Here is a 20,582-nt window from a genome sequence, read left to right as displayed (position 1 = left end):
TGGGTTTGAAACACACAAATCCACTTATATGTGGATTTATTTCAATGAGTATGTGCTACAGTACTACTCAATCCACAGTTGGTTGAATCCTCAGGTGCTGAACTAAAGATACACAGGGCCAACTGTAGAGTTATACATGGATTTCCAACTGTGCAGAGGGTCAGTGCCTGTAACCTCCACACTGTTCAAGGGTCAGCTATATATGTCTACAGGTCAATTCTTTAAATACTTACAGCAACACCAACTCTTCAAGGAATAAATATTTACCATATGATATAATCTATTACAGAACACACAAAAACATAGAAATCTTCTTGATTCCTATTATGTCAAAACACAAAGAAATTTAAAGATAGATATAATCTATTAATATATTTAATAGAATCTATATGATATATCACAAATGTGTGAGATGGCCCCACATTACCACCTTGCCATTGGATAATTTACTAGTGAATTTTGTTGAATTGGTCAATGGTTCTTGGACTCTTCAGCCAACTTATGAATGTTAGTAGAAGTCAGAGTAATGAGGAGAGGGAACGAACTTGAGGATAATTTCTCGGTGAGTTCCCAGCCTTCCCTAAGGGAGATTACTTTCTTCCAGTTGGGACTCTAAGAGGAATGGTGGGTGCTTCACATCTGGAGGGAATGTGGCAGGATAGTGGAGTCTGAAATGGACCTTGGATGTTAGACTGGGAGTGCAGGTAGATTTCATGTGGATTACACATGGGCTATGAGGGAAAAATGGAGGACCAGGAGCTATCTTGGATCCTCTAAACTAGGGATGCATAGATGGATGGAGAAATGGAAGTTGTCCGTGAAGGATGGAGTCCTAGAGCTAAGGAAAGAGCTCCAAGGGACTCCATAGAATGGAAACGTATCCTCCTCTCTCACTCTGCCAACCCCCAGTGCTGGTCAAGGGACCAGCTGGAGAGGGCTGCCTGATGGTGGAGCTCAGAGAAGAGCCAATTTTCAATTATCTTCTAGGTCCAAAGAGCATGAAGCTACTAGAAAGTGGTACAGTTCAAGGAAAGCTTTTCTTACTTATTTCCCTCCACCTCTCAAAATAAACCTTCAAAACCAGAGGAGGACATATGCAGACCACCAAGCCAGTCTGGGAAGGGATGGAGGAGAAGCAGACACAGAGAGGCTGAGAAGTCAACTGCCCTTCCTTTGCCATGACAGCCTTCCAGCCTGAAATCGGGCTGGGCTGTGGAAATGGAAGACATTAATGCTAAATCTGAATTTAGTGTTAGACACTGAACTAAGAAATCCTATGTAACATAAAGATGGAAAAACACTATTACTAGAACGTTGATAGAAAACCATGCAATCTGCCCATATGTTTACCCAAGGCAAAGAAATTTCACAACTCACCGAACAGTGTTTAAGGGGATGGCCGGGGACAAAGAAAACTGCATTACAACTAGATCACAAGGTATGTTTATTACCAACCCACTGGTCATCTCCAGATTTTCGAAAGAACAACTGTAAACTAACCATGGACAAAGCAAATTGAATAATTTCTTAAGAGTACTGACCACCATGATAAAATAGGATTTGTTTCAGGAATTCAAGGATAGATCATGGTAGGAAATTAGTAAGTTACAGTTACAGGTTAAAAAAGAAAAAAAAGATCATACAAAGAGAGAATTAATCAACTCTATTTCTATTCCTGATACGTAAAAAAGCAATCTAGGGTCAGCTATCTGATTTATAATTAGTTGCTGCCTATAAACTCCGTAAATTGGTGACATCTGTAATTCAACTCATGATACAGTTCCCAGAAACTGAGAGTGTGTATGTATTTATTTGTTTAACGGAAGTAAAAGAATGAGTCATGACCGTTAAACTGCAAGTCAAATCATCCTTCGTGGTGGCGCATGGGAAGCACTCCTGTCACAACAAAGAACTAGGGGTGCTGGACACCAATGGCCCTACTGTTTTTCATTTTCTGGAAGTTGAATTTAATGCAATACAACAGAAAGCAGAAATAATAATGAAGATTAAAAAATCACTAGGGGTGGGAATAGCTCAGTGGTAGAGCACATGCTTAGCATGCACAAGTCCCAGGTTCAATCCCCACGACCTCTGTTTAAAAAAATCATCATAAGCAATATAATTCTAAGACTAAATTCATCAAGAATACTAACTAAATTATTAGATCTAATATGCGATTTGGGTGGCTGGATGTGATATTGGACAAATCCGTCAACAGACAGCTATATACAAACAGATCAATAGTTTTCCCACATATCAATGAAAGTCAGAGAGAGAATGTAAAAATGACCCCATTCCTAACAGTACCACAGTTTTAAAAAATCAGGAATAACCTTATCAAGAAATGAGCGGTTATCTACGAAGAAAATGACAGACTTTTACTAAAAGCCATGACTGAAGACATGAATGAACACAGATGGACCACGGTTATGTAGGAAAGACTAAATATGGTCCAGCATTTGTTCTGCTCAAAGGCCTATTCATGAGCATAATGCCAACCAACATCTCAAATTATTTTTTCAGAAATTTGATAAAACAAATGATTCTAAAGCTCATGTAGAAGAATAAACTAGTAAGTATTGGAACAAATAGCTAACCATTTGAAAAAAATACGAGACTGCTACCTCTCATACACCAAGATAAATTCTGATGGATTAAGAATCTGTAGAATATGTACTTCTGAATGACGGCCATTCTGACTGGTGTGAGGTGACACCTCGTTGTAGTTTTGATGCATTTCTCTGATAATTAGTGATATTGAGCATTTTTTCATGTGCCTATTGGTCATTTGTATTTCTTCTTTGGGGAATTGCTTGTTTAGGTCTTCTGCTCATTTTTGGATTGGGTTGTTTGTTTTTTTCTTATTAAGTCGTTTGAGCTGTTTATATATTCTGGAGATCAAGCCCGTGTCAGTTTCATCTTTTGCAAATATTTTCTTCCATTCTGTAGGTTGTCGTTTTGTTTTGTTTATGGTTTCCTTTGCTGTGCAGAAGCTTGTAAGTTTAATTAGGTCCCATTTGTTTATTTTTGCTTTTATTTCCATTGCTTGGGTAGACTGCCCTAGGAGAACATTGCTGAGATGTACGTGAGATAATGTTTGCACCCCAATGTTCACAGCAGCACTATTTACAATAGCCAAGATGTGGCAACAACCTAAATGTCCATCGACAGATGACTGGATAAAGAAGTTATGTTGTATTTATACAATGGAATACTATTCAGCCATAAAAATGACAACATAATGCCATTTGCAGCAACATGGATGTCCCCGGAGAATGTCATTCTAAATGAAGTAAGCCAGAAAAAGAAAGAAAAATACCATATGATATCACTCATATGTGGAATCTTAAAAAAAAAAAAGACAAATGAGCTTAAATATAAAACAGAAACAGACTCACAGATGTAGAATACAAACTTATGGTTTCCAGTGAGGAGGGGGTGGGAAAGGATAAACAGGGAGTTCGAGATTTATAGATACTGACAGGTATATATAGAATAGATAAATAAGTTTATACCGTATAGCACAGGGAACTTATTCAAGATCTTGTAGAAGCTCGCTGTGAAAAAGAATATGAAAATGAATATATGTATATTCATGTATGACTGAAGCATTGTGCTGTCCACCAGAAATCAACACAACATTGTACACTGACTATACTTCAATTTTAAAAAGTAAAAAAAAAAAAAAAATTGAAATGGAAAATTTTAAAAATGAAGTAGTATAGAAAGAACTGGAATTTAAACGTAATCCACATTTAGCACGTCTCCTTGTCTCCCCCCCAGCACTGCCCTAGGTTTGGGGGATGTAACAATAAACAGGAAACAGGTTCTTCTCTCAGAGAGTTTATATTCTCACAACGGCCTCCCTGCTGCCATGGATGGGAACAGAGAGTCAATAAATATGAAGTGCAATAAAATGACAAGATCATGTCAGATGTGGGTAAGTGCTATGACAAAAATAAAGCAAGACGGTGTAACAAAAAGGGGATAGGTGATCAGAGCAGGACCCGGTAAACTGTCTTCAATCATATGATTCCACTCTGATGCTAAAAATATGAGTATCTAGAAGCGACGTATTACATTCAGCAAAGAGCATGTGCAAAGGCCCTAAGACAGGGACATCCTTGGTTATTTCTGAAGGGCAGAAGGAAGGTCTGCATATTAGAAGCGTGATAAGAGAGGAGACCAGTGGTGAAAAGAGAGGGGTTAGAATTGCAGGAACCAAACCCTGGAGCAGAGAGAGGATGCCAAGGGGAAGCTGATTCTTGAAATGTTCAGGGACTCACTCACTTTCCATTCTGAGAGAAGAGGCGAAGGCGAGCAGCAGGTATGCGGGACGGTGTTTTTGTAAATGGGAAGGTGAAGAAATTTCTGTGTTTTCAGTCGAAGTATAAGGTAGCATCATCAAATGAGAGCGAGGAGGGACGTTTGAAGTGAAGCTGCGAACAAGTCCTTCAAAGTAGGGGAGGAATGAATGCAACTGGGGTGAGCAGAGAATTTTATGAGCCTGCATCTAGAGGGAGACAGGGGACTTTCTCCAGCCTCAAAAGATAGAGTAAATAGGTTATTTCCAGGAGCTGAAATAATGATGCAGCCCAAAGCAGGTGTCACATCCCTGAAGCTAATACGTCACTTACTGCTGGTGGGAGTAAAAGTTGGCATAATCCTTTTTGGAAAGCAATGTATCGGTATTTTTTTTTTTTTTTTTTTTTTTTTTTACCTACGTAAAAGTACTTGGGAGGCAGCGACCAGACAAGTTGGAGAATTAAGCCCACCTGCACTCAAATCACACTGAGCCTTATTAATTCTGTGAGCTTACATCTTTCCTGGGGGAAAAGGTGTCTGGCCAGAACCACTCTATAAAATACAGTTTTGGAAAAAGATGGCAGTCAAACCCATTGGATGACCAAATGTGAATCTTCTGAAATAAGTCCTAGGTTCATTTTAACATTGCATTCAACCTTTTAAGAACAGGAATGGCAGCTTTCACAATTTCAAGCAATTTTCAACAGCAAGAGGGAACTCCACAGGGTATTTTCCAACACATTTTCCAAAAGCTTCTCAGGCACAACATGACTACACTGTTTTCAAGAAGATGACTCAACCTCAAACTCCCAGGTGCCTTTTGGAGCAAATCAAATACTACTTCGTGAGCCTATTACAAACTCCTAGCATCAGAGAGAAGGTCCGAAGGCACAAAATGCATGGCCCGAAGGAAAGACCACGTTGCAAAGTGTCTTCAGTGGGGCAGGTGGGATATTCAGTGACTTCAGGTGATCAAGCGGTCTTAAAAAAGAAAGATGGGGAGACAGAAGAGGGACAATGACTGCCTTCTCACAGACAGCAGAAAATTTCAGCTCAGCACCAAAGAAAACAGGAGAGCTGTCAATGGGAACAGGACCAAGACTTGTCAGCCTCTTGGGCAGCCAAGATTTTCCTTGTTCCTGAAGAGGCTTCGCTGCCCAAAGGAAATTTTCCAAGAGCCCAAGTTTTATTTTAGGAGGGTATGTGTCCCCTATCCAGAGCATCCTGTTCCACCACAGGGTGACGTGGATGTGCACAAGAGGCTGGATTCACGGTCTCATTCAGCCAAGCCCAGGCAAGTATTAGCCCAGGTTTTATACTCAGGGGCTCTAAGAGTCATTGAAAACATAATTCATGGTGTAGAACAACCTTTCATCACCACGAAAACATGATCCCTCTCCAGTGCCTTGGCGAGAGATCATCAGCTACTTCTGCAGAGTCATCGGAGTAATGAATTAACGATTTCCCAGAATAAGTCTGAGATGACGTACAAACCTACATCATGGAGAGCTCATCACAGCCAGAGATCTTCCTCTGCTCTTGATAAAGCAAAAGCCCTCATTGATCCTGTCCTGCAGCGGCCAGGCATGACTGGGAAAAGGAACCCGGAGGAGTGAAGTGGTGACTGACCTCCCAGGGTGGGCTACTGCGAGCTACTGGGGTCCAGGAAAGCCAATTCCAGTCTCCAGTGGTGAGAATTCAACCTTAGGGTCCCAAGGACAGAGCCAGGTCATCTTCATCAGCAATACCTTACAAGCAGGAGATTTAACAACAACCCCAGTGCTCCATGGACCTCCACAGGGAATTTAACCCACTAATGTTCTTAGCTGCATCAGATCTCCTCCAGGTCCACGTCTGGTACCCACACCAAAAGGATGCAATGTATCATTGCGGTTACAACACCACCCATCCCTGTCTGGCCATGTTACTAACATGATCCAGCGAGGGCAAGAATAAAAAGAGAGGGGAGAGAGGGTAGGGTCTGGGGCCAAGGGAAGGATGGACGGTGGTCGATCAATGTGAACACTCACATTTTGTTTTTTATCAAAAAAACGCGGTATGTAGAGTATGCACATGTATGTGTGTGTATCCTGTAAAATATACAAATAGGACTTCAGTTCACACAGAATATGTATACACACGAATTTAATAAAATTATCAGTATTTTGAAATACTGATATGCTTTTTGCCCCAAAATTCAAATGACTTCAAATTCAAATTAATCTCTATAGATACGTGTATTTTTTTTTTTTAAATCTAAAGGCAGAAATTTCTAGATTAGCCAATTTCAAAAAGAATTCAGATGGCACAGTGTGACTGCTTAAGCACACACGGAATGTGGTCTGTTACTTAGGTTTTCTTCCTGACAGCTTGTCCGGGTCCACATGGAAGAAGTGTTGCAAAAATATGAGGTTCTAAATAAAGATCTAAGGGGTATATTGAGACTACAGATGAGTAAAAACAGCTACATATTTAGAAATCCATTTAGATTTAAGAGGTTACTTGAGATGTACAATGGATGTAAATTTCACCAGTTTTTTTTAGGTTATTGTACAGTTTAATATTAAAAGTTTCTCCTAGCTTATTATTACATTAGTATTTAATTTTTATATTAAAATTTAAGGCAGCGTATCAGCTAAAGATACAGTTTTAATCTCTTGGTTTTTTTCTTATTCTTGCCTGTTCAATAGTGTTAAATCCAACACTTTCAAATGGAGTTTGGAAATTACAGTTCTTTCATTCCTATTATAACGTTTTTGTCTGCTATGGTTCAAATGTTCACGTTCCCCCCAAATTCATATGCTGAAATCCTAACCCCCAATGATGGTGGTATTGGGAGGTGAGGGCTTAGCTCATGAGAGCGGAGCCCCGTTAATGGGATTACTTAGTGTTCTTATAAAAGAGACCCCACAGAGCTCCCCTGCCCCCCAGCTTCCACCACGTGAGGACACAGGGAGAGGCTATCTGCTATGACTGAGGACAGGCCCGCACTAGACATGCAGTCAGCAGGCACCTTGACCTTGGAGTCCAGAGTGTCAGAAATCAGTGTCTGCTGTGGTGGGTTTTATTACAGCAACCGGACAGACTCAGACACTAGCCTAACAGAGTTACAGCTCTTTGCTCTTGGACACACTAATGTGCTCTGACTCTTGTGAGATTTAAAATAAAAAAAAGAATACAAAAATAAAAAGGGAGAGAACCCAAAGGGCAAGTTTTGTTTAAAAAGCCAAGAAGGCTTAGCCTGGTTTTTATTGCTATTTGCTTCCTTTTGCTCCCCCTGCACTGTGCGTGTGCTATCACACACATGCGCACACACACACACTTCTATTCACTTCTTTTAGGAAGGACATATCTCCTCATTTTTGCTCACAGGGTTTCTGGATAATCTTTTGTACAACCAATCTGTTTGTACTTGTCAAAGCCTCCAGAACTTTATAACCGTATCTCTCGTTTCTGGGTGAAAATATAAAATGCTGAAAACATCCCACAGAAACATCAATCTACACTCTTTCCAGAGTGACACCATGGCTTAGGTGACAAGCGCCACTTTCTTTCTCTTACAGTTAAAAAATCTAATTTTTGCTAAAATTCCAACTCATTCTATATCCTGGTCACTCAACATTTGAGGAAGTCACTCAACATTTTCCACTTAAGGAATGTTAAATAATTTCCTTTAAGCACCCTGAAGCACTAGAAGTCCTGGCGGCGTGCATTTACATGCACGGTGTTATGAGCAGACTTAGATTTGCTGGAGCCGTGGTTAGAGATTCACAACACTTTGAGAGAAACCCCTTCTCCAAGATAGCCGCCCGTGCCCCACTCCAGACGGGGGCCACTCCTGGAAGGAGGGTTTCCAGGCACTTTCAGGCCAGGAGATCAAGAAAGACACAGATACGCTACTCTCAAATAAAAGGAAACAAAACCCAGTGCTAAATCAACATGAGAGACAGATATCTGCTAAGTGCATCCGTCTGTGAAAGTCACAATCACTAGCCACCAGCAGAGGTGGGGCATCCCCGGAAGGCCAGGTGGGGGCGTCCCGGGAATGCCTGGTGGTTTCCAGGGTAACCAGGCAAGCCCAGGGCCTCCTCGGCGTTCCAGACAGCAGCCTGCTTTCCTGATTCAAGTGATTTTATTAGGCAACTTGGTGAGAGACGATTCTCACCAGGAAGCCTCGCATCCACTCGTTCCCATAAACATTGGTGGCACCACCTCACTAGACTCCGTGGGGACGACACCGTAGGTGGGCACAACTAGACATTTTTTGTTCAACCCTGCAAATGGCTTTGGGAAACTTCCCAAAAAGCCTCTAAAGTACCGGCGTGATATTAATTACCAGCCTCTGTGGCTATGATATGGGAAATCCACCCTCAGGGAACGTGTGTCCTCAGATACGGCAGCCCAGTTATATAAACTCAGCCCGAGAAGGCTGTTTTTCACTGGCTTGATGTCTATTTATAGTAACAGTAATGCCCCCAATCTTACATTTATACGATTTTTTTTTTCCTGCAGAGCACCAAGTGTTTCACGGGTGTCATGAATCTGAGGGCATGGCCTCACGTACTACCACCACCTCCGGGGAAAAAGTCAAGGTCACAGCGCCCCCGCGCAGCCACGACACCGGCCCCGCAGGGCAGACACACCTGAGTCCGTACAGCACCGTCCCGTCGGGGTGGAGGCGGATCATGCGGTTCTTCACCGTCACGCCGTGCACAAACGACTTCTTGTCGTTTAGGAAGTACGTGTCCGGCACCCAGAGCTGGTCAGCCACCCGATTGTCGAGCGTGAGGTTGAGAGGGATCCCGGAATAGGCGAGCCTTTTATCTCTCCAGTATTGTTGAAAATACATGGTTAAGGTGTAATCCTGCGGGGAGGGGGGAGAAAAAGGAAAGAAAAGAAAAGAAAGTTAGTTTGCGTCCAGCCACAGGCATGTTTCTTGCATGGCTGACCCCATTTCCGGTTGGAATCCAGGAGAAATGGGTACCATTTTCAGACCGCGTAGGAAGCAGCGGTCGCTTTTTTGTAAATGCAAATACCAGGTTTAATAGGTGTACATCTTGTCTATAATTCCTGGGTTTTTGTTTCGTTTGTTTTGTTTTGTTTTGTTTTGTTTTTCCTGGTAAGAAGCACACTAGACAAACTGGCATTTTAGAACCTAGAAATAAAGGCCAGAAAAAGAGTCATCTTAAGATCAGGGTGCTGGCAGGGAGCTTGTGCGCTGGCCTACGACCAGCTTATCCCACCAAGCGGACCCGGGCTCGAGCCGCCCACGACAGGCCAGCCCGAGCTACGCACTCTCCACGGTGCAGCATCTTTCTCCGCTTCTGCCCGCTGAGCCGGCTGTAAATAGAAACTCTTTGGAACAGAAGCACCAGTTGGAGACACGATGACCTGTGGGAGGTCTCCGTACCCCACACATCACATTCTCCTTTCCTTCTGGATGGCCAGGGCCATTTCTACACTAACTGAGCTGTATCATCGTCTTGAGATGACGACATTTACGGAAAACGGAGCCTGGCGCTAAACCGGATGTGGGCGGAGGGAGCCGGGTCACGGTGCAGCCCCCACAAGCCTCCCAACAAAGTAAGCGGCAAACAGCAGATGACCCAACGTTTTCGTTTTGCAAAGTAGTTAGTGCAACAAGGAAGTGGGGTGGGTGAGACAAATCAGAGGCTGGGCATGGAAATTCTAGTTTGAAATGTCTGTTCTTTTTGGCAATCGCTGCTCAAGTCCGGAATGGAACAGGTGTAAAAATCCGGTCATATTCACGGGACATCCTGAACCCCATGGTGGAAGGATCCAAGCTGAAAATCCGAAGATGAGCAAGGAAACCCTCCCACCAGGAAAGGAGAAATCACTGCTGTTACACGCGCAGGAGCTCCTGGGCGCACACACTTCCAGGGCATGTCTACAACAGCCTCGCTCTGTGGGCGGTGAGAGATGGGATGCAAGTCCGCTGAAGAATCCATCCCAGACACAGGCCTTCTGACATCCCCGTCCAGTAATCATGCTGCCTCACGGGCGGTTCTCAGAGCCTGCTAATGCAGTAGTGCTCCCTGACACCCGCATCACTGATTACAAGAGTGCTGGGGCATAGAGGCCTCAGAAATGACAAAAAGCACACCCAGTGCTGTGCTCCAGGTGCCCACAGGCAAGGAGGTGACACAGCCAATACCTGCTAAACAGCTACGAACAAAAGAAGCTCTAAGATATATGGCCCGTAAAAAATCAGAGGAGCCAGGGAAGCAAACAGTGCAAGCAGGCTGGCGAGTCTTTGCAGGGGTTTTACCTACAGCTTGGAGCAGAGGTAGCATCTGAGTGCATGAGGAGAAATACAGATCTTTTTCCCAGGCACTTGCGGGGGGGGGGGGGGGGCGTCTGCTCCCAGGCTTACCTGTGTGAAACCCCATCCCCCACCAATCTAAGATTCTCACACCGTGGGTGGTAGTGAAGACAGGCCTTGGTCAGTTAGATACAAGGCAGGGGCATGAAAAATCACACAAGGGCGTTGCTTTTACTGAACTGAAGAGAATTTTGCTGGAACTTAGGGTGCAAGAGGAGAAAAGTAGAGAGAGGTGGGCAGGGCTGGACCCCACGGCAATGACCAGAAAGTGGAAAAACTCGAACACCAGGTCCAAAGCCGATGAACTCCACTGAAGATTTCCAAGTAGCGAGGGACATAACCATGTTTACCGGCCATGTCTTTCGTTTCCTGATTTCTCATGCTAACCGTCTGGGCTCTGGGTGACCCTGGAAGGACACTCTCCAGTTCCTAGAGACAGCAGACAACTCGGCCAAGCCCTGGATTGTACTTTTCAGATGTAAACCATCCAACTCAGAGCTCACACCCTGAACTGGCTTCTTTATCAGGTTCTCACACTCCAGGCCAGTACCTCATTCCACAGTTGGCACATCCAGGCACCAGGCACCAGGCAGCCAGGGATAGACGAGGCCCCAAGACCCACTTTAGTGCTTCAAACTAGCCAGTCTTAAGCCTGCTCACCCAGCCTCGCCCATGCCCGTTCTGTCCATGTTTGAAAGTATGGTAAAGGTTCTCTCCCTGGGACTTCCCTCCTCTTGCACCCTAAGTTCCAGCACAATGGTGCCCCTTAGGGTTTCTCATCAATTCAGTAAAAGCAACATCCTTATGTGATTTTTTTTCATGCCCCTGCCTCGTATCTAACTAACCAAGGCCTGTCTCCAATACCACTTACTGTGTGAGCATCTTTAATTGGTGGGGGGTGGGGTTTCACACAGTTGAGACCAGGAGCAGACCTCTGCCCTGTAAGTGGCTGGTGCTTCCCGGTGTCCCCCTCCCCATCACATGGCATGCCCCCTTCTCTTGGGGTCTGTGGGTAACAAACTTTTCAGTGACAGTAGCCTCCTGCTCTGTTGGCCTGGTCACACCTGAGGAATGATACAATCTAGATTTTAAACACAAAGCTGTGGATGAGGAAGGTCAGTTTTGCAGACGGTGAGTTCAGTGCGTCGGAGGGAACATGAGCCTACGTAGGGGGAGAGCTCACTGGTGGTGATGAGGGAGGACGGAGGACGGGGGTGCTGGTTTGGAAGTCCTGGGAAGTTCACAGAGAGTAGGCTGGATAGAGACCCTCGGAGGTGGATCGGCCTGTCAAGTTCACAGTCACGCCCCCACGTCACCATGAACTTCAGGTTGGTGATGCACTTTAACTGAAACATGCAAAGTTTTGGTGGCAGAACAAGATGGAAACACATTAGCAGGAGCAGCTAAAGGATGTTCAATTTAAATATAACCCTCCAAATGACATTCTTATGGAAATAGAAGAGTTTCATCTGCTTCCTTCTGGGTTTCAAAGCCCTCATCCTACGCCTGAGTCGTGAAGTCTAGCACTCCTCTCCCATCTCCCTTCCAGCTGGTGTTCACGTGGGCTGCTGTGAGGCGGGAGGCACCGCCACGTGTCAGCTGGCCCTGGGAACCCAGCTGTCATTCACAGTCTGCAGGCTCGGGATCAGGGTCTAATTTGGGGCTCTGCTGCTCTCCACACCATCAGCGGCCACCTCTTGATTTGGGTCTTGGGTGTTTGCTGAGGTGGTTTGGGTGGACGGGGGGTGGAGGGCTTAGGGAGCAGAGGGAGAAAAAGCAGGAGTGCTTAAATCCACATCTGCTGTGTGGGCTGTGCCTTCTACAGCAAGGGCACCGTTACACCCGCAGGGACACTGGTCAGTATCCCATTTCATTCTCCCGCAGAGAAGGAAGAGGCAGAGGAAGGAATGGTGATGGGACAGGTACAAGCCCCCTCTGCTCTCATGTGCTGCTGGGGGGCAGCTAAAGGGAGGCTGCACCATCGGGGGACCATGGGGCTGACTCTAGGGGGTGCAGTGGGGAGCACCGTACCCATGAACAGTCAGCGTGCTCTAACCCACAGCAGGTGCCAGGCGACGTGTTCTATCAGCTCACTGCAACACAAGGCAGGGGTTATGGCTAGTCTCAGGAATGTCTCAAGGAAGTAACATTTAGAGAGCTCAAATAATTGGCCTCCCCGCCCCCTACTCCACTGAACACAAGGAACCATAGGAAGTGGGATGTGAAGCTGGAGTGGCTCTCAGCCTCACAGCTCTGGGGCGAGATTCTGTGAAGCGCGCGCACACACACACACACACACACACACACATACACACAAAGCACCTGGTGGCGGAGACCTGCAAAGATGCCCTGGAGAGTGGAGAATGTGGCCATGTGCAGGAACATGTTTTTGAAGGGGAGCCGTAAGAACTAAGCACCACTAAAGCCCTCATCCCTGCAGACACTGAGCTGAGCTGCTACGTAGGCAGACACCTCGGGAAGGTCTGTTTCCTCCAACGGGTCCCAGACAAGTTGCTGGTTTTCACATCAGGAATGATGTGGCCTGGACCACAGAGCACAGCCATGAGGACATGCACTTTGTGTGGGATGGAGAGTCTTCCAGGATTGGAATTCTGAGGCTGTAAAAGATCCAGGAATTCACAGAGATCTAGATGGCGGTGGGCTAGGGGTGGAAGGCGGGGGACCCTGGACTCCTCAGGGAATATAAGTTGGAGGTAGACTCAGGTGACACCTGGATGGAAACACGCTATGAGAAGGAGCAGGGAGATGAGGCAGGGATGCAGGGGGTGGAGCCCTGTGCCACTGGGGCAGGAGACCCTGAAATGAGACAGACAGCAGTGCTGCTCACAGACTCAGTCCCCCACTCCCCCACCGATGTGATGAGCCCCAGGATGGCACAAGCAGGGGAAGAGGTGGAGAAAGGGGTGACCCTGTCAGAGCAGGCAGGTGGCTAGACATGAGCAGAGAAGGGGGGACACAGGCCAAATGGCAGAAGTGGGCAGAAAGGAGGGGACGGGGCCAAATGCAAGAAACCCTACGTCATGTAAGCACCAGGGGTCCCTGGATAGAGAAAGAAAAGCAGGGACCTCTGGGCTGATAAGCGGTCACACATTTTGGGGTGACAAGTGACCTAGAGGCTGACAAAGAAAGGTGGGAAAAGGCAGGGATCGCCAGCGTCCAAAAGTAACCTTTTGCTCATTATGCCCTCATTTCAATAAAATTAGGCTGGCAGATCAGAAGTATCCATCATGCACCAACACCATAACACTTCTGATTCAGACTAAATAAGGACAAAAATCCCTCCTCCCCTCAGGAAGGTGGAGTTGGGATGGAAATCAGGGAATATAACGTATGACTTCCCTCCCCAGTGAATATTCCACCCATTCATTTTTACACCCTATGTAACCAACTTGCCAAAGAAACTCGGGGCAGCCGCTCACCTGAGCCTGCCCACTCTCCCCTTGAGAGTGCACTATCCATCCCTTAATAAGTCCCCACTTCACTGTCTTGACCTCCCTGTCTCGTCTCAATTCTTTCTGCAGCAGGACAAAAACCTAAGCACCAGCAACAGCCCCACAGGGGTTGAGCCTTCCTTGCCTTGTTCCTTGGGTGTCCCCCCCAAATGTGGTGCAGCTGAGAGAGACCCAGGACAGAAGGAAAGGGGGTGCACATGGCTGAGACTCTGAAGTGGCATTTCTCAAAAAAGGGCTTTTGGTGTGCAGAGGGTCACAGGGATTAGAACCAGGCAGCACCGGTGAGTGGTTTGATATTGATGGTGAGCAGTCGGGTCTCCACTCCTGGACCTTGGTCAAGATCATTGTGTCCATTTCACCTTTCCTGCTCTGTGACGTGATCCACCTGGGTGCCAGGAGGAGTCTTTAGGTCCCAGGCATGGAAATCCCTCAGATGCCAGGGTGAGAGGAGGTCCTGCTTGTCCCCTCCTTCCCTGCCTCCACCTTTTGCAGGGAGACTAAAGCTCTCGGAGACAGAGATTGGGGAGGAGTGGGGAGGAGGGAGGAGCTGAGTGTGAGGAGGGGAGGGATGTGGGAGAAGTGGGATCTGGGAGCAGCGGGCATGAGGGGGTGGTGGGCACTGGGGAGCAGAAGTCCCCTCTCTAGGGCCAGGGGCTGACTTAGACTGACTCACACAGAGAAGAGGCAGGCGGTCTCCAGGCACTGGTTCTTGGCTGTGGCACAACCAGCCACATCAGCACATCTAGGCAGAGCGTGCTGACAGAGGAAAGAGGGGGTACCACCCTGGAGAGCAGGGCTTACAGAAACAGCAGCTGCCAAGGGGCTGTGGTCACAAGGCTCCGTGTCCCAGAGCGGCAGGATCCCCTCTTCTGCAGGGGGGACACCCACGGACTCTGCTCCCCACATTGCCCCCACGTTCTTCAGACCTGGTGGGGCATCTAGCTCACAAAGCTCCTTTTGGTTATAATTTGATATCACTTGACTTTAGAAGGCAGTGCTTTGGGTGAGAGCTGAGATTTGTAGTACTTCACGTATGTATTTATAAAATACCTTCCTAGAAATTAATCAGTTGACACACTGCTTGTGTGCTCACAAATGCTGACTCACATCCATTGTGTTAGCAGGTGTATCAACAGCCCTGGGAGCCCTGAGAACCCCCGGTCTCCCGTTGAGGTACAGATCCAGGGGCTGCCACCGGACACTGGGGAGGCCCTGAGAAAAAGCTTCGATTTCCTAAGATACGCGATTCAGTGGAGAGCGGTCAGGCAGTGTGGAGGAAAATCCAAGGTACCTTCATCCAGAAGTCCCCGGGCCACTCACAGAACTGGGACTCTCTGGGGGATAAACATACACACATAAAGGTAAGCTACTCAGTTATAGTTGGTTTGAACTATTTTAGTTCGTCAAGATAATAAGGTAATATACAATGTCTTTTTCTCTCCATATCATAAAAGGTTTATAGTGAACTTGGGATCAGCATGAAGAAATACGAGGGACTGTACTCAAAGCAAGTAGTCTTTAAAAAAAACCTTACAAACAAAAGCATTCCATTAAAGGGCCATTTATTCCCCCAGGCTTCTTCTAGGGGTGGGAAAGTCCCTTGATAACTTAATGAAGTCACGAGTCCTTTCCTTGCTCTCTCTGTTGACGTGTGTGTCTTAAATCAAACAGCATGAAACACTCCAGTCCACTGCTAGGCTGCTTCCTACGGGCTGTACGCTGCCTTCGCAAGGGGAGAGCAGATACCAGCAGTGTTGCTGGTGAGTGTGCTCTTGTCTTGTCCCAGAAAGAATTCAGAAACAAGACATGGAGGTCAAGAAAGCAAAGCAAGGATGTATTAAGGGATGGGTGGTAGGCTCTCAAGGGAAGAGCGGGCAGACCCAGGTGCGTAGCTGCCCCGACTTTCTCTGGCAGGCTGGTTTTATGGGTGTAAAAGTGAATGGGCAGAATATTTATTGGCAGGGAGGGGCTTGGGGTCGTCTTTCCTGATCTTCACCCCAGCTCCACCTTCTTAGATGGGGAAGGAGGGGTTTTTTTATCCTTAATTAGTCTTGATCGGGAAGTCAGGTGAAGTCATAATGAACAAAGGTTCCATTCAGATGGTGGAGAGTCCTGTCTTATCCCACCTTTCTTTGCCTCTAGGACACTTGTCAACCCAGAACGTATGACGACTTATCAGTCCAGAGGTTCCTGTTTTTCTTGGCCTGTCCAAGGACCCCTGTTGTTCACAAGATGTATGGTTTCCTGCCATTTGGCCCGTGTCCCCTTTTCTCTGCTCATATCTAGCTACCTGCCTGCTCTAACAGCAGGTGGAGTTCCATAAGTTTGTAAGTCATTTGTTTATAACGTTTTCTCATTGCAAAAATATGACACAAGGGTTGTTAGATTTTATGCTGGATTATAAAACTCCATTTCATGCAAGAGTCAGAAGCCAGAGTTTTTGGGGAAGACACCAGCCCAGTGCAGGGTCCTGTGGTTGGGAGACAGTGGGTTGAGGTAGCTGCAGGTGTGGCAGGGAGAGGCAGTGACAGGGGACAGGTGGACAGTCCGAGGGGGCTGGGACAGGATGCTGGCACTCAGAGCTCAAGGGGCAGCCCCAAGCGCTGGGGGTGGGAACAGGCATTCTTGAATATGAGGCCATCAGGAGCCAAGCATTTATGCGCAGGTCCTTTGACAATCTCCTGACAGTATACACCAACAGCATCCATAACAACAAATAAGAACAAAGTAAAACCTCAGCCCTTCTTTCAGGATATAATTCGAGCAGCTCCAATAAACTGCAATAGGAGATAAACAACAAAGTTTCTTCCCGCTTGTGGAAATTTCTTGGTATTTATCGCATTAAAATGACAAGAATACATATTTGAAAGTGGAAATATTGCTCATTATTCTGCAATTAGGTAACTGACTAGATTTCCTCAGCACAGGAAATGAAAAAACAATTTCCTTACCCGAGAAAGAAATGCAATCTCCAAGCCAAATTTAAATATTTAACCGCAGCTGTGAAAGCCACAGGACACCTGCACTTGCATCTGCTTCAGCAAGTTTATGAGACAAAAGCTCACAGGTGAGCTGTTCCCCAGTCAGGGAAGATGGAAAACGGGTTTGAGAAGCTTACATAAGCCCGAGGTGGTGGGAACTTCCTTTGCAGGCATCTCTGAGACTAACATCAGGCTGGGGGAATCTTGGGATTTCTATTAACAAAGTTCACTTAGAAAATTCTAATCCGTTCCTTTTAGTGGCCTAAGAATGAGTATTGTGAATGAAGAATGTTGCCTTCCGTATCAGTAAACAAAGGATGGTGCAGCTGTTAAGCCTCTACACCTGCCCTGGAAGGTCAGTCCGGAGGGAACTCAGGATGCAGACAAGTAGGCAGCCAGGCTCCTGCAGCCACCCCCAAGGTGCCTCCAGAGGGGACTCAGGGTGAGAAATCACAGGACACTGGCCCTAGATAGCGAGGTGCATCTCAAAGGAATGATTTCCATAAGCCCAGACCTTTGCACCTTCCCATGCATAGAAAAGTGCTGAATTCCTTAACTTGAAATATCTGGTTTTCTTTAACAGTAATCTTTTGATGTTCTGACTACCTGGTCTTTGTTGCAAGAACTCCTATATATCCTGGCTCCTCCCATGCCTCTTCAAAGCAGTCCCTTAGAGCTATCTGAGAGGCTTTCTCCCTGGCTTGAAATCCTCAGAAAGTCCACCAAATAAAACATAAATCTCAACTCAGCCTGTGCATTTTTTCAGTCGACGGTATCTAACACTACATCCATCTTCCTTCTCACAAAAGACGTGACTAGTACCTAGGTTTCCACTTGTTGAGTCCAAGTGGTGGTCTGTGGGAAGGAAGCAGGACCACCCCCTCTCTCCTCCTCCCTCCCTCTGCTCCAAGCCTTCACGGAGTATCTACTGTTGATTAAAAAATGCACAACCTGAAAGTTGAGAGTTACGTTTTATTCAGTGGACTTTCTGAGGACTTGAGCCCAGGAAGCAGCCTTCAGATTGCTCTAAGAGATTGTTTCGCCCAGGCAAGGGAGGTCCCAAGATAGAGAGGAGTTTTTGCCACAAAGACCATGTAGTCAGAACATCCAAAGATTACTGTTAATCAAAGAAAACCAGACAACCCAAGTTAAGGAACTGAGCACCTTTCTATGTACGGGAAGGTGCAAAGGTCTGAGCTCATGGAAATCATTCCTTTGAGGTGCACCTCGCTATCGAGGGCCAGCCTCCTGTTCTTCCACATCCTGAGTCTCCTCAGGGCGCACCTTTGGGAGTGGTGGGCATCCTGCTTCCATCCTGAGTTCCCTTCGGGCTCAAGCAGGTGATAGCTTGATGGCTGCGACATCTTTTGTTTACTGATATGGCAGGCGGCATTCTTGATCCACAGCAGACATAAAGTCGAACCAAGTAAAATGAAAGTGATTAGGAGAAGGCCCTCTGGACTCAGACGTGCCCGAGTCTCAAGTCTGCCTCCTGCCGACTGGGCAAACGGGGGCGCCTTTCCCTGCCCTGAGCCCACCTCCCCACCCGGGAAGTCCGCCTGTCACACACTCCGAAGTGCTTAGCATCACGGAGGACACACCCCAGGGGCCACGCCGTGTACACCAATCCAAAGGAAGTGTGTATTTAAGGACTATCTACTTTGTCTGAAGCTGGCAGGCAAGGAGGCTGATGTGCGAATATGCAGGAAGGTCACTGAGAGCTTCTGGTCTTCATACAGCCATTATACTTGCCGAAAGGCTCATAGTCTATATTTTTTTATTCATCCACCTAAGCACTAAATATATTCAGGAAATGAAACCAGTCGCGTCTGTATGAAATCTGGAAAAGCTGATGAAAATAGTTACAAGTTTCCCCAGTCCTCTAAAGCCATCTGAAAAACGGGCACAGACAGAAATCACGTTGAAAATATGCTTTTTTTTCCATATATGAACAGATACCAGAGATGTTTTTCTGGAGTCCAGTACATCTGAAATGTAAAATGATTATACTGGCCTACATTCAAAGGACAAAAATACATCATATCAGAAGAAATTCAGAATTCAATCTAAACCAACGGGAACCAGGAAAAGAGTGATGCCCTCGGTTAAATAAATCTCTAGCGGAGCGAGTTTGCAGGGGGTGGTGGGCAGGACACCTCAGACCACCGGGTCAGCTTCTCACCCTGTGCCTTACCCGGGAAAGTTACCTAATCACTCAGCCTCAGCAACTTCTGGTGGAAAAATGAAAGAACAAATGCTCATTTTGTAAAAGTGCTCTAGCAATTAATTGAGCTAACAATGCTTAACTCGGTGCTTGGCTCATCAAAGGCATGTGGAAAATTACACATTCCGTTCTTTGATCCTAGAGCAGGGCCAGTCATCCTCTCAAAAGTGCCCCCAGCACCCGATGGAAGGGGATCCTCTTTAGGTGGGCCCCCAGCCCTTTGCTTCACACCACGGAGTACAGACCCAACTCCAAAAAACCCCCACTGTGCACTATTATCCCAAGACGCCAGTAAGAAAGACTCAGCTTGACGCCTTAGTGTAGAATTCTCTGCACCATCTGAACAAAGCAGGCCTCACACTTTGCTTCTAAAATCCCAAGGTCCACCTTCTAGTCAGTATTCAAAATGCAACAGACACAAGCTTGTTTCCTGAAATGTATCAGGTCACTAGCTTGTCCATAAAACATTTCTTTTCTGCTGTGAAAATATTTTGAAATTTCACATTAAAATTAAACAGAAATTTTAAAGTAGCTACAGCACTAATAAAAATATCAAACCAGCCATCCTGCCGGGCCTGACCCGCTGTGGCTGACCTGACCTTCAGGGGCCCCAGGGCTCACCTCCCCCCCAGCCCTCCCCATCATATAGTCAGTTGACCCCTCTGTATACAAAGAACATTTTTCACTGTGTCCCCTCCACGGCCACCCCCCCCAACTTTCTTTTTTTAATTGAAGTTGATTTACAATGTTGTGTGAGCTTCTGGTGCACAGAATAGTGATTCAGTTTATATATATATATATATATATATATATTCTTCTTCATTACAGGTTATTGCAAGCTATTAAATATAGTTCCCTGTGCCTTATACAGTAGGGCCTTATTGTTTCTTTATTCTGTGTTTAGTATCTGCTAATCCCAAACTCTTAATTTATCACAGCTCCTTTTAATTCTCTCAAACTTGAGTATTGAGGCACCCGGAGCAGGAAACATCTCTTATTCTTAACTGCAGCCTCCAGATCCTTGTTCCTCCATCAGTGTCTCTGGGCCACTTATTTCCCTGAGATGCTGCCTTCTGGATCTTTCCATCCAAATGCCCCACGCACAAACCAAGTTCAGCATGTCTCAAGTTAACTCCTCTTTCTACCCCAAATCTATTCTCCATTCTCTCACAGCATCTACATACATACTATCTCAACCAAACCAAAAACCGAGGCTCTATACCAACCTCTTCTTTCTTTCACATGCGACATCCAAC

At 46.1% G+C, this 20,582-nt stretch overlaps 1 protein-coding gene across 1 annotated transcript in view; it reads right to left on the bottom strand.

Annotated features, from left to right (window-relative positions):
* GABRB3 (gamma-aminobutyric acid type A receptor subunit beta3) overlaps window positions 1–20,582 on the bottom strand; it is a 223,636-nt gene that overhangs the window by 54,453 nt on the left and 148,601 nt on the right. Inside the window, exon 4 of the mRNA XM_074354007.1 lies at window positions 8,949–9,169. Coding sequence (XP_074210108.1) covers window positions 8,949–9,169 — 221 coding nt within the window. The remainder of the gene's footprint in view (window positions 1–8,948; window positions 9,170–20,582) is intronic.

Source organism: Camelus bactrianus, chromosome 27, assembly GCF_048773025.1.
Source record: "Camelus bactrianus isolate YW-2024 breed Bactrian camel chromosome 27, ASM4877302v1, whole genome shotgun sequence".
In the NCBI taxonomy this organism is placed as follows: Eukaryota; Metazoa; Chordata; class Mammalia; order Artiodactyla; family Camelidae; genus Camelus; species Camelus bactrianus.
This window is presented reverse-complemented; position numbering and strand designations above follow the sequence as displayed.